Here is a 13711-nt window from a genome sequence, read left to right as displayed (position 1 = left end):
AATAAAACGAAAAAAAAAAAAACTGAAGTGTGAGACAGAGAAAAACAAAGTAGAGAGAGGGAAGAGAGAAGATAATAATCATAGCTCCAAGTTCCAAACCACAATTTCCCAGAAAAAAAAAAATAAACACAAAAATCAGCTCCACAATTTCGTTTTAATTTCTTCCTTTCTGATCTTACATGCCTATGGATCCCTTTGAGTTGATTCGCGAAGGTCTAAATTTTTATTTTATGAGTTTTTTTGTTTGTTTGTTTGTTAGACTTTTTTTTTATTGTGTGAATTTCAGATCTTTGACTTCGCCTTATCGCTAATTTTTCTCTACTTTATGTAATTCGCAGCTTTTATTGTTTCCCTTTGTTAATTTTAGTCGTTGGGTCTGTTCTGGTCTATTTCCTTGTAAGTATCTGAAGGTTGTGAATTGCTCAAGATCTCTCAAAGTTTGCTAATTTCGTATTGGGAGGTTGCGTTTCTCTACGTGCTCTCATGATTGAACTCGTTACTGTTGCTGTTCTTGTAAAATTTTGGTTTGAATTTTATGGATTTCTGTTATTTTTTATTAGATTGTTTCAATGGAGGTTCTAACTTCTAAGTAGTCAGTATTAGAGAATTATCTTAATCGTTTAGTTCATCTAGAATTTGTTTCAGTTATATGCTGTGGAGTGAACAATTTAGGGTTTTAACAATGTCCTTTAATGTCTTCCTAGTTATGAAACAATTTGTCAGTGTTCGTCATCTTTTATTGTTTTTGGGATGCAAGGGAGGTGTCTGCTAACTTTAGCTTAGCTTTACGGGATTCATTCCAAGTAGTAGTAATGGATGATCACCTATAGTTTGTTTGCAGTGATGCACAAATTAGTTGTCTCTAATGTGACATATGAAGCATAAGCTCAACTGCTTTGCACATTTTGCGGCATATTTTTATGGATGTTTAGGATATAGTTATGACTTAAGTTGTACACTGAGTTATTTATTTGGCACATTCTGTTGTAATTCATTTACCTGCATGATGTATGAAATTTCTTTGATAATGAGCATGATCAAATTCATCCATTTTTTCAGGGTTTGGGTGAGACTAGCCGGACATGTGCAGTTACTGTAAATAGACTAGATTATATTTAGTTATTTTGTTGACATCTTAGTTAATAATGAACTTGTCCAAGAAAGTATCCCAAACGGATGCAAAGCTAAGCAGCCCAAACAAGGCAACCACTTTGAATCCAAATGCAGCAGAGTTTGTTCCTTTTTCTCTCAGAACATCGTTCTCTGGAACTGCCAGCTCGGTTGATGCAACAGCAAGGCTTGCCAATGCTGGGGCTCTTGGAAAAGCAGTTTTAGATCGGTCAGAATCATCCATTTCAAACAATTCCGATGATGAGGTTCACCAATACTGGCGATGTCAGCTCCCTGACGATATAACCCCTGATTTCAAGGTCGCAGGAGAAGATGTATCCCAAGATGTTAATGACCTTTCTTTAGTTGGCTTATCTATGCATGATGACATTGAAGGCTTGAGGTTTGCCTCATCTAAAGGAAGTAGATATATATTAAATGAGCAGGAGGAATTATCTCAGCAGCACATTAATGGCAACAGTTTTACTGATAGATTAAGGTTTTCCAATTCTAGCTTTAGGGAGGACCCATCTTCAGCAAGCTTTCTGAACACTTCAACAAATCCATGGGATAGGCCAATTGGGAATGCCAACCAGTTTGTTAGCAGTGGTCAAGAGGGGCTTACTTATGATGACAACTCAAGACATGGATTTTTAAATGACATCTTTTCTGAGAATGCAATCGTGAATGATACTAATTTGAACCCCTTGGAGTTTCTGGCTTCTCTGTTCCCTGGTTTTGCGGCAGAAAGCCTTGCGGAAGTTTACTTTGCCAATGGATGTGATTTGCATATGACCATAGAGATGCTCACTCAGTTAGAGGTAGGTTGATCTTTGTGTTATAATTGAACTGTCGTAAAATTTGTGGTTTTGATATTATTCTCATATGTTGTGTATGCCTGTGAAAATTTGTTGTCGGTATATTCATGCACATTATCTACGTCCTACCATGTTGCAGTGCACTTTTCTTTAGTATGATACTAAATCTAGAGGGATGGATGCTGAATATTTGGAGCACTACCTTTGCCTTGTTTTGGCAGGGAAGAACTGTCTCCACATAAAGTTGTGAAGTTATTCAAGTGCAACCTTGCTTGCAGTTTTTAATTGATTTTTGTGTGGTTCTTGCTAGACGGGGTTTTGTTAGAGATACTTACTTTTTTGCTTCTGATCTGCACTCTTTGTTCGATTATGTGATGATGATGATGATGTTGTGAAGAGGTCATTGACATTGCATTAACATTTTGTTGGATGTATAATCTTTTCTTAGTATTTGCTCTAGTAGTGTAATATGTCTCCTTTTGTGGATGCCACTGTTGTCTCTACAATGTTTCTTATTTTGAAGAGTTCCTTTATAACCCTGGAACTTTATGTTGATCATCTATTTTCTCTTTGTTCTTTTCACTCTTAATCTTTAGCTTCAAGTTGATGGTAGTTTCCATCAGAATCTGAACTCAAAGACTCTGTCAGCTCCCAATCTCAGTGCAATGGATTTTCCTGCACTTACTTCACCAGATGGTCAGACAGCTTCTGTAAAATATTCTGTAGATAATGTCCAGCAAAGTGGCAACCCTTACCGATCATCAGACAAAGACATTCTGTCTTTCAAAACTAGCTCTTCAATTCCGACTAGAGGTGCTATTGACTTTGCTTCAGCTGTGAGGAAGCTGGCTTCTCAGGACTCTGGTATTTGGAAGTATGATAAAAGCGGTTCTGGTGATGCTGCCATTGGGTCAAGTAGGACATCTCATGTTTTGGCTGGCTACGATGGTGGACTGGGTAGAGCCAGCTTCAGTGACCGGTTACAGACTCGTGGTTCAGCTCGGGCAGCACCTGTTTGGGTTGATACTGGTGATGCAGTTGGTAAATAATTATGTATATACGCTTCAGTTGTGGGGTTAGTTCCTAAGTTCCTTCTACATGTTTTCTTTAACGATTTTCTGTGGCAGCAAATATGTACTCGGAGCTGAGGGAGGAGGCTCGTGATCATGCACGCTTACGTAACGCATATTTTGAGCAGGTGGGTGTTTTATTCTTTCTGCTTACAAAAGTAGCTGCAAGTGAATTTGGATATGAAGTTTGACATTATGTATTTGTCTCTTGCTATATCTATATTTACGCATCCCTCAACTTGGTACCCGCTTTCTTCCCCTGGTTCAACCAAGAGTGTGTTGTATGCTGATATCTGATTTATGTGTTCTTATTTTGTGTTTGTTTTTTGGGGAAATCAAAATTGAAACAATAATATATAACTCTCAATAATTTAGCTGGGACAGGATATTGTAATTACAAGAGAAGCTAGGCTGATAAACCACATGAAGGGCATAAACATGAAAAGTAAAAGTCCCTATCAGAACCATAGTTTGAGTCAGTTTTATGGTGGTGTTAGAGTTTTTTATTCTTTCTTTTTAGTTCAATTGTTTAATTTGGAAACAGGCACGGCAAGCCTATCTTATTGGCAATAAAGCCCTAGCAAAGGAACTTAGTGCTAAAGGGCAAGTGCACAACATGCATATGAAAGCAGCTCATGGAAAAGCTCAGGAATCTATCTATCGCCAGAGGTTTGTTGTTCCCAAATGCTTTCATGCCTCCTTTATTCATGCTAGTTTTCATTAAAATGGGGGCACATATGATGTCACATTGACATGTCTTGCTTGCCCCACAGAGCCTGTTTATACTGATGAGAAAGTTTAAGAGCTGGCTCTACTCTTATCCCATTTAAACTTGGTTTACTTTCCGCCTGATTTCTTCCTCCTCCTTAACTCATCTTTTTGCTGATTGCTAGCCATTGAGAACTGCAATGCTTGTCTCACACGGTTTAAAACCCTTCTCTCTCTCTCACCCACCACCCAAAAAAGATTCTGTTGAAAAAATTTTGTTTTCACGTTTGAGAAGTTCTAGAATATCATTTAACTATTTATTAAAATGTACTGAGCTAGTGCTGCAACTTTACCTGCCCAAATTTTGGGACATGATTGTTTGAATTGTGTGAACCAGAAGGTTTGTTTCATTGTTCTCAAGACGAATGGACTGGTTTTCTAAGTGTTGGGTTCTCAATTATGCCTCAGCTATTGCAAGTTTTTCATTTTTCAGGAATCCAGTTGCTCCAGAGATGCAGGGGAATGGAAGAGGGCAAGAGAGGATGATCGACCTACATGGACTCCATGTGAGTGAAGCCATTCATGTGCTAAAACATGAGCTTAGTGTGCTGAAAAACACGGCCAGAGCTGCCGATCAGCCTCTGCAGGTCTATATTTGTGTGGGGACAGGTCATCATACGAGAGGTTCCCGCACTCCTGCAAGACTTCCGATAGCTGTACAGCGTTTTCTACTCGAAGAAGGTCTTGACTTCACAGAACCTCAGCCAGGCCTACTTCGTGTTGTGATATATTGAGCCAAGCATGTGTACAAGTTTTTGACACAGTAAAAGTTGGTGACATCGTAGTCATTCTTGTATCTGTTGTATATGGGAAGCTTGAAGATAAGGAGAAAAAAGGGAAAAAGGAGAAAAAGAAGTTGGAGGAGAAAAAGAAAAGAGAAGGGTTGTAGCAAAATTGTATCATTAAGGTTTAGCTGCAGATTCAGATTACATTTAGCAAAACTTTACATCATCCCGAGTTATGGGATCATTTTCAATGTTAATTTTGTACTCTAATTTTATCTGTCAAATTCATTACTTTTTTTATTCACATGTAACTTATAGAACTCAGTTACCAGATAGAACAGTTGATGTTTGCAAAACAAATTCAGTTACAAACAATTCTCCATCTCGTAACCAACACACACAAACCAATGTAGACACAATTTCGCATAATAATGCATTAATGCCCACCCAATAAATATCGGTGGGAAACGTTTCTCCCTACATTTCATTTATTCAACTACATACATACACTCAGCTTCCGGTAAACGAGATCGTTTCGTTCATTTTATCGAGTTTTGTTTGTGGTAAACATGAATATTAGCCAAAAGAGAGAATAAAAAAATGTTACTGTTAGGATAACATCGATTAGTGGGAAATAGTACAACATATTTACGTGAAGAAATTAGTCAACTTGAAGACCTCAGAACTTGTTTCTTTCGGAGGATGCTGTCACATCTCAGCCTTGACAATGAGTTCCAATGATGCGATCCACTTCCACTCTCTTGCTCTCCAGACCTTCCCTTTTCCCTTCTTCCTTCTCATTTTCCACCACCTCCCTGTCTCAATGGTTTTCCTTTCTCCGCCACGCCATCGCCACCTCCGACCTCCTCCTCGGAAAACGTGGCCACGCCCTCATCATAACCTCCGGCCACCACCATGACCCTTTCCTCGTCAACAACCTCATCACCATGTACGGCAAATGCGGCTCCCTCTCCTGCGCTCGCCACCTGTTCGACGTAATTCCCCACAGAGACCTTGTCACCTGGAATGCCATTCTCTCTGCATACGCCCAAGCCGGTGATGCTGACATTGTCAACGCTCATGAGGGTTTTCGCCTTTTCCGTGTTCTCCGCGAGTCCTTTGTGTTAACCACTCGTCATACTCTGGCCCCTGTGTTCAAGTTATGCCTCCTTTCTGGGTGTGAATGGGCTTCTCAGGTGCTTCATGGCTATGCGGTTAAGATTGGATTGGAATGGGATGTGTTTGTGGCTGGGGCATTGGTCAATATATATGCTAAATTTGGGAGGATCAGAGATGCCCGTGTTCTGTTTGAAGGGATGCCCGTGAGGGATGTGGTCTTGTGGAACGTCATGATCAAGGCTTATGTTGAAATGGGTCTTCAGGATGAAGCTTTGTTTCTCTTCTCGGCGTTTCACAGGAGTGGCCTGTGTCCTGATGATGTTACTGTCCGGAGTGTTCTTATGGGTGTTAGTAGAACTGGTTTTGAATTGCAGTTGAAGCAGGTTCGAGCTTATGCTACAAAGTTGTTCCTTCTGGATCATGATTGGGAGGTTGTCATATGGAATAAGACACTTAGTGACTATCTTCAAGCTGGAGAGACTACGGAGGCTATTGAATGCTTCATGGATATGATCAAATTGCGGGTAGCATATGACAACATGACATTACTCGTGATGCTATCTGTGGTTGCAAGTGAAAAGAATATCAATATGGGAAAACAGATTCACTGTGTTGTTGTGAAAATGGAGTCTGATCGTGTTGTATCAGTTGCAAACAGTCTTCTTAATATGTACATGAAGGCAGGTTCTATTGATTATGCGAAAATCGTGTTTAGTCAAATGAAAGAAAAGGATTTAATATCATGGAACACAATTATATCTGGTTGTACGCTGGGTGGTTCGGTGGAGTTGTCCATAAGCTTCTTTGTTAATTTACTACGCAGTTGCCTATTGCCGGACCAATTCACAATTGCAAGTGTTTTGAGGGCTTGCTCTTCTCTTAAAGAGGGCGTCTATTTCAGTAGACAAATTCATACTTATGCAATAAAAGCTGGTATCATCTATGATTCGTTTGTTTCAACAGCTTTAATTGATGCCTATTCCAAGAGTGGAAAGATGGAAGAGGCAGAACTTCTTTTTAAAATCCATGATGGATTTGATTTGGCTTCTTGGAACGCTATGATGCATGGGTACATAGTGAGTAAGTGCTATCACAAAGCATTGGAGCTTTTCATTCAAATGCTTGGAAGTGGTGAGCAGGGAGATCAGATTACTCTGGCAAATGCAGCTAAAGCTGCTGGATGCTTGGTGGGGCTTGAACAAGGGAAGCAGCTTCACGCCATTGCCATAAAAAGGATATTTAATTTAGATTTGTTTGTTATAAGCGGGATTCTGGACATGTATCTAAAATGTGGAGAGATGGAAAGCGCATGCAAAGTTTTCAGTAAGATCCCTTCACCTGATGATGTTGCATGGACAACTATGATATCAGGATGCGTGGATAATGGATATGAGGAGCATGCTCTTTTTACATATCATCAGATGAGACTTGCCGGTGTGCAACCTGACGAGTATACCTTTGCCACCCTTGTCAAGGCTAGCTCTCTTCTAACAGCATTGGAACAAGGGAGACAGATTCATGCTAATGTTATCAAGTTGAACTGTGCTTTAGATCCTTTTGTTATGACCTCGCTTGTTGACATGTATGCCAAGTGTGGGAACATAGAAGATGCCTATAGATTGTTCAAAAAAATGAACATGAAGAGCATCGCCTCGTGGAATGCTATGATAGTTGGATTAGCTCAACACGGAAATGCAAAGGAGGCCCTCAACCTTTTCAAAGATATGAAGTCTAAGGATGAAATGCCTGACAGAGTTACCTTTATAGGAGTCCTTTCTGCTTGTAGCCATTCTGGTTTGGTTTCTGAAGCATATGAAAATTTCTATTCTATGCAAAGAGACCACAGAATTGAACCCGAGATTGAGCATTATTCCTGTCTTGTTGATGCCCTTAGCCGTGCAGGGCGCATACAGGAAGCTGAAAAGGTTATATCATCGATGCCCTTTGAAGCTTCTGCTTCAATGTACAGGACTCTCCTAAATGCTTGTAGGGTTCAGGGAGACAAGGTGAAGGGAAAACATGTTGCCGAGACGCTTTTGACCTTGGAGCCGTCTGATTCAGCAGCTTATGTTCTTTTATCCAATATATATAGAGCTGCTAATCAATGGGAAAGTGCAGTGAGTGCTAGAAATATGATGAGAAGGGTAAATGTAAAGAAGGATCCAGGCTTTAGTTGGATAGATATAAAGAACAAGGTTCATTTGTTTGTAGCAGGAGATAGATCACATGAAGAAGCTGATTTGATATACAATAAGGTGGATCATATTATGAAAAGGATTAAGGAAGAAGGATATGTCCCTGATACAGATTTTGCACTTATTGATATTGAAGAAGAAGAAAAGGAGAGTGCTCTTTATTATCACAGTGAGAAGCTAGCAATAGCTTATGGTATCGTAAGAACACCACCATCCATCCCATTAAGGGTAATTAAGAACCTTAGGGTGTGTGGAGATTGCCATAATGCAATCAAATATATGTCAAAGGCCTTTCAACGAGAGATTGTTGTGAGAGATGCAAACCGATTTCATCATTTCAGGAGTGGAATCTGCTCTTGTGGTGATTATTGGTGATTTCATGAAGTTTAGTTTTAGGATAAATAGGATATTTTTTAGTAGTGTTTTTAATTTTGAATATTGGACTTAGGAGATAGTGGATTGAACCATTTTCAAATTTTAATGTTTAAAATTACATTGTTGATTGAATATTGGGTTTAAGCGGTATTGAATATGGTAAGAGGGTTTGATTAATTTAGTATTTAAAATAATGAACTAGTTTTCAAATCATGTTGGAAGATAGTGAAGAAAGAAATTGGCAAAAAAATTATTGAGAAGTTATCTATAAAATTAAATGCAACTCGAAAATTCTAATTTCTTTTAAGAGTTTAATTGATACACTCATAATGTAAAATATTTTAGATAATTATCTAATTATATTCGTTTTTTATAATTATTTATACAATTAATGTAAAAATTATTTTATACTTATAGTCCATCTATTCTTATTATATAAAAGTTGATACAAATTTATTATAGAATAAATTTGTGCCATATTAGTTTATGTGATTGTGTCACTTTAGCAATTTTGCATAGATGACAATTTTATAGTTTTGCAAAATAAAAAGAATAGATATTTATATAAAAAGTAACGGGGTTAAATATAATTAATATATTCTCAATTTTTTTCTCTCTTTTTTCTTTAAAAAAAAATATCTCCAAATGCACTAAAAAAATTTTAAAATTTACATTATAAAATATCATTTACCAAAAAATATCAACAGGCAAATATATTTTATTTCTCAAACTTTGAATAATTTATTTATAAAAAATATTCACATAAATAAATAAAAAAACTTCTTAAAATTGATTATATTTTTTTATCATATTTTATGATAAAGTATATAAAAAAAATTTTAATATATAAAAATATTAGAAACATACATGAGTTATTATTTAAAATATGGCCAATTATAGTATACAGATTTTTATATACAGATATCTCTTATGGAACAATGTTAGTAGGTAAGCAAACAGCTTGCAGACATGGTTTAGAGAGCTTGAGAGCTTATGGGAGGATTTAGAAGAAGCCATGCTGCTGACATTGGCTTGGCTTGGATGTAGTGGAAGTGGATCTTTAAATGTTTGACCCGATAATAGACTATTGGATTGTTATATTGGGCCTCAAAGTGGATCTTTTATTGTTTGACTTTATTATTAGTTTGCTGTTTGGCTTTTTGGGATATTATTTTAAGAGTAAAAAATAAATAGGTCCTTGACCTTTTAAAACAGGGACATTTTCGTCTCTCAAGATTGGAAAATACATTTCGATCCTCCCACGTTTTAAAACGGCCGACAATTATACCCTTCCGTCCGTTTTGGGCCAAAAACGGCAACGGAGCCAGCTGACATGGAGGGCAGTGAATGACGTGGCCGTTACACTTGCTGAGGTGGATTGGGATGATTTTTTAGTGGACAAATTTGTCCCTTAAGTGCCAAACGATGCCGTTTCCACCAGTGAGCCCTATTTCATCCAAATGCAAGGGGAAAGTCATGGCCGCTGCTTGTGCGATCGTCCATGATGAGTGAGTGGGGTTCTTCATGCACAAGAGCTGGACGGGGATCTTCAGGCACTGTTGTAGGAGGTTGTGATCGAGATGGAGTTGCGCCGAAGTGCTTCTGCGGCGTTTATGCCATTCTTTACAAGTCAAGAACAGCATCTAATCCCAATAGGATATTTCTCAGGTGTCCATTCTTCAAGGTGAGCGATTATTTTGATAGTAGTTGGATGAGAGGGTTTCTATGTCTAATTATGGCGTTATCTGAAAAATTGCTCCAGGTTAAAGAACGGTGTTGTCGGTACTTTGTCTGGCTTGATGAACACCTGAAAAAAATTAGGGCCATGGAGTCTGAAGCATTGGGTGCTGTGGATGATGTTGGAGGTGTAGACGTTAAAGATCATGTAGTGCGAAGTCAGAAATTGGAAAAAAAAATTCAACTGGTGCGAAGTTAGGAACTGGAGAAAAAAATGAAAGAGTTGGAGAGGAAACTGTTATGTATGGAGAAGGAGAAAAAAATGAGTATGTGGCATATTGCTTTGATTAGTGTAGTTTTTGTTGTTGCTGTATGTTTCTTAAAGTGGTGAGGATGATGAATTGATGTACAATGTTGATGATGTAATGAAAATTGTCATTGTTGGCTATTCAATGAAAATTGCCATTGTTGAAAAAGAAAAAAAATTTACTATGAATCAACTATTATATAAGCTAGTAATTCTGCATAGATTATGACCAAAATATAAACAACAATGTATCTGTCTTAATCCAAAATATATCAGCATAGGTTTGCCACAAAATAACAAAACATGTGGTTGGCATATAAACAAGTTTGCCAAACTACGATAAATAGACAGTATTGTTTAATTCATACTAAAGACTAGGACAAAACAACATAAATTCATTCAGTAGTGTTCAGTTCTTCTGATTGTTGGATCCAGGAGTTGGGATGAAATTCATTCCTATGGCCTCACTGCCAGCACTTTCAAGGTCTCCTCTGATGTAACGACACTGGCACTGGTGCTTTGAGTCTGGTTTGTATCTGGGGTTGGAGTTGGTGGTGGATTTGAAGGTGGATTTGCACTTGTTCGGGGCCTTCTGATTGTCTGCTTGGGTCTGAATGTAGAGGCAGCAGCTGGAGTTTTGGGTTGCCCCATTCTTGGCAGCTGAGATGGAGGCCTGAATGGAAGTTGGACTGGAGCAGATGGTGTTGTTGCTGCAGCATTCTGGCTAATAACATGATTCTGCAAAAAGTAACCGAATTATTCAGTTGTTCAAATGCATGGACAAGAGTAAAATGATTGGAATTATGAGTGTATTATTTAGGGGTGGGGGGAGGCTTACTGGAGACTTCTCTTGCACAGCAATATTCTCAGCCAAATTTTCAGTTTGTGTCTGGTTTTGATCCTATGCAACATAGATCCAGCAACCAAACAACATGGACAAATTAGTCCTTAAAAAAAGTTATAATGACATCGTAACCATTGACAAAATTTAAAATGTACAGATCGATCCTAAAGCATAGCAAGGGTACCTCTGGTTGAGGGACTGATTGTGAAAGGAGCAGCATCACCAAGGGTTGTGTGTTTGCATCAGTCTTCTTAGCTTTTTTCTTTTTGGTTTCCAGTTTGGGTTGCTTGGTGCTCCCTTACAGGTCTTATAGTTATGGCCTTTCTCATTGCACTTGCTGCATGTCACTTGGAAGCTTCTCTTGAGCTTGTCACCCTGAATATGAGCCTCAGCAGGATCCTTGTTGCGATTGTGTACTTTAGGCCTCCCAATAGGTCGCTTGATGGGTGGTGGAGCAGGCCTCAGCTGGTCAGTGGTTACCTAAAATTCCTCACTTGGAACTGGCTTTATGCAATGTGCATATGTCTTGTGAATAGATTCCATACATAACCAGGGATGCACATAATCATCTACCTGGTTATGCCTCTTTCTAATTGCAGCAATACCGTGAATGCATGGCATACCTGAATCAAAATCACATACCATATTACCTAGCATTATATTAGATCAGACCTAAAATCATTCAGAACTTATTTTCTGCCCTTATATTAGATCAGCCTTAAAATCATTCAAAACATATTACCTAGTATTATATTAGATCAGCCCTAAAGAAAATCATTCAAAACATATTACCTACCACTATATTAGATCAGCCTTAAAATCATTCAAAACATATTACCTAAAATTATATTAGATCAGCCTTAAATAAAATCATTCAAAATTAAAGATATACTAGTCAGTTGCCAAACATTGCATGAACAAGTGTGTTTGATCAAATCCACATCTACTTTGGTCTGCTTAAGCTAACTTGAAATCTTTTTCGTTCGTTATCTCCCACCCACTCGGCAATCCACCTGCTACTGGGTTTTATCCGCCTCTGCAACCTTTTCTCCTGAACGGGTGCAAGCTTTCCACTATGGTGCTCTAACAGCCTAATATGCTTGGTCATTCTCCGTATTAAGTAGCACCTAATTTCCTCACACATAGTCAAAACTGGCTTCATTCTTTACTTAACCACTTTTGCATTAAATACCTCGCAGTTGTTAGTTAGGTTATCCACCTTGGGGCCATAACTGAAGAAAGCCTTAATCCATGTGGCTGATTCAAACCTCATCAGATACTCCTATGCCGCCTTATTCACCCCCTTCAGCTTCTCCATGGTTTGTTTGAACTCTGGTTCAGTGGTGCACCTAGCACAGTCCCATACTATGTCTCTAATGTGCATATCTTTGAACTTATTTATGAAGTTTTTCCACATGTGCATGACACAGTTCCGATGATGTGCTCTCGGCATTACCTCCTTTAAGGCTGGTAGCAGACCCTACCAACACATAATATTACATATACATATATGCAGCAGTTTAAATTGTATTCAGTAATATGCAATAACTTCAATTGCAGACACATATATGCAGTATTCAAAATTTCATTCACTACTGTGCAGTAATATCCATTGCAAACACATATATGCACTAAATTCCATTTCAAACACATACATGCAGTGGTTTAATATGCTACACTAATATGCAGAAATATAATTTCTAACACATACATGCATTATATTAATATGCTACACTAATATGCAGAAATATAATTTCTAACACATACATGCATTATATTAATATCCTACACTAATATACAGTAACTTAACATGCTAAACTAATATGCAGTAATTTAGAAGTCTAACCTTTTGTTGGTCGGACATAAAGTTCCAACCAAATTGATGTGCATCACCCAGATCTTCCTGAAGCAAAGTGAGGAACCATTTCCATGATTCTTTTGTCTCTGATCTTGCAACTCCATATGCCACTACGTAGAATTGGTTATTCGCATCCTGTGCCACTGCTGATAGTAGTTGGCCTCCGTGGTATGTCTTCAAAAACGCTCCATCTAGATGTATGAAAGGCCTACACCCAGCCTTAAAGCCTTGCTTACAACCCTCAAAGCATATATATATTTTGTCAAACACGGGTATGGATTGAGGGATTGATATCACATCTACTCTTGCAGTCGAGCCCGGATTACTCTTAATGATCTCCATGCCATAGTCCCTAAGCTTCCTATACTGTTCCTTTTCATTTTCCATAATCCTCTCTTTGGCCTCTTTCACTGCCCTGTAAACCATCTTCGGATGCAACACTAGATTGAACTCTTCTCTAAGAAAGTCAATTGCCTCATTTGTTGTCATATGAGGTTGACTTGCCATCCTCTTCTCCACTTTCTTGCTGACCCAGTGTTGATCAGCAGCATTACTGCCCAGGTCTCTAGCACATGTATGCTCTGCCTTGTATGTCTTTACCTAATAATGTAACAATGTTTTGTTGTAGGATAGATGTGCTAGCCATGAACAGTCTTCACCCCTACAGCCAACCCTCACCCTTTCTTTATCATTTTTTATCCACATCAGTTCCCTCCCTTCAAAAATGAACATATCTTTTACCACTTCTTTGAATCCATCAATTGTTGCAAATTTGGTTCCAATCTCGAACCTACCCTCTCCAAACCCATACTCTTCATTAAAAATTAGAAACTCATGCTTCTCTC

At 38.2% G+C, this 13711-nt stretch overlaps 1 protein-coding gene across 1 annotated transcript; it reads left to right on the top strand.

The window, feature by feature from the left end:
* Positions 1–6: 6 nt before the first annotated feature.
* Positions 7–8272, top strand: LOC107470647 (pentatricopeptide repeat-containing protein At4g33170). The gene is made up of 8 exons (XM_052255669.1): positions 7–213; positions 1060–1931; positions 2525–2969; positions 3056–3126; positions 3543–3667; positions 4200–4488; positions 4817–4877; positions 5224–8272. The coding sequence occupies exons 2-8, from the start codon at positions 1146–1148 to the stop codon at positions 8178–8180; spliced, it is 4734 nt and encodes a 1577-aa protein (XP_052111629.1). The 5' UTR covers positions 7–213; positions 1060–1145; the 3' UTR covers positions 8181–8272.
* The last annotated feature ends 5439 nt before the right edge of the window (positions 8273–13711 follow it).

The sequence above is a fragment of the Arachis duranensis genome, chromosome 10 (assembly GCF_000817695.3).
Source record: "Arachis duranensis cultivar V14167 chromosome 10, aradu.V14167.gnm2.J7QH, whole genome shotgun sequence".
NCBI lineage: Eukaryota > Viridiplantae > Streptophyta > Magnoliopsida > Fabales > Fabaceae > Arachis > Arachis duranensis.
Note: the sequence above shows the minus strand (reverse complement) of the source record. Positions and strands in the feature narration are given on the sequence as shown.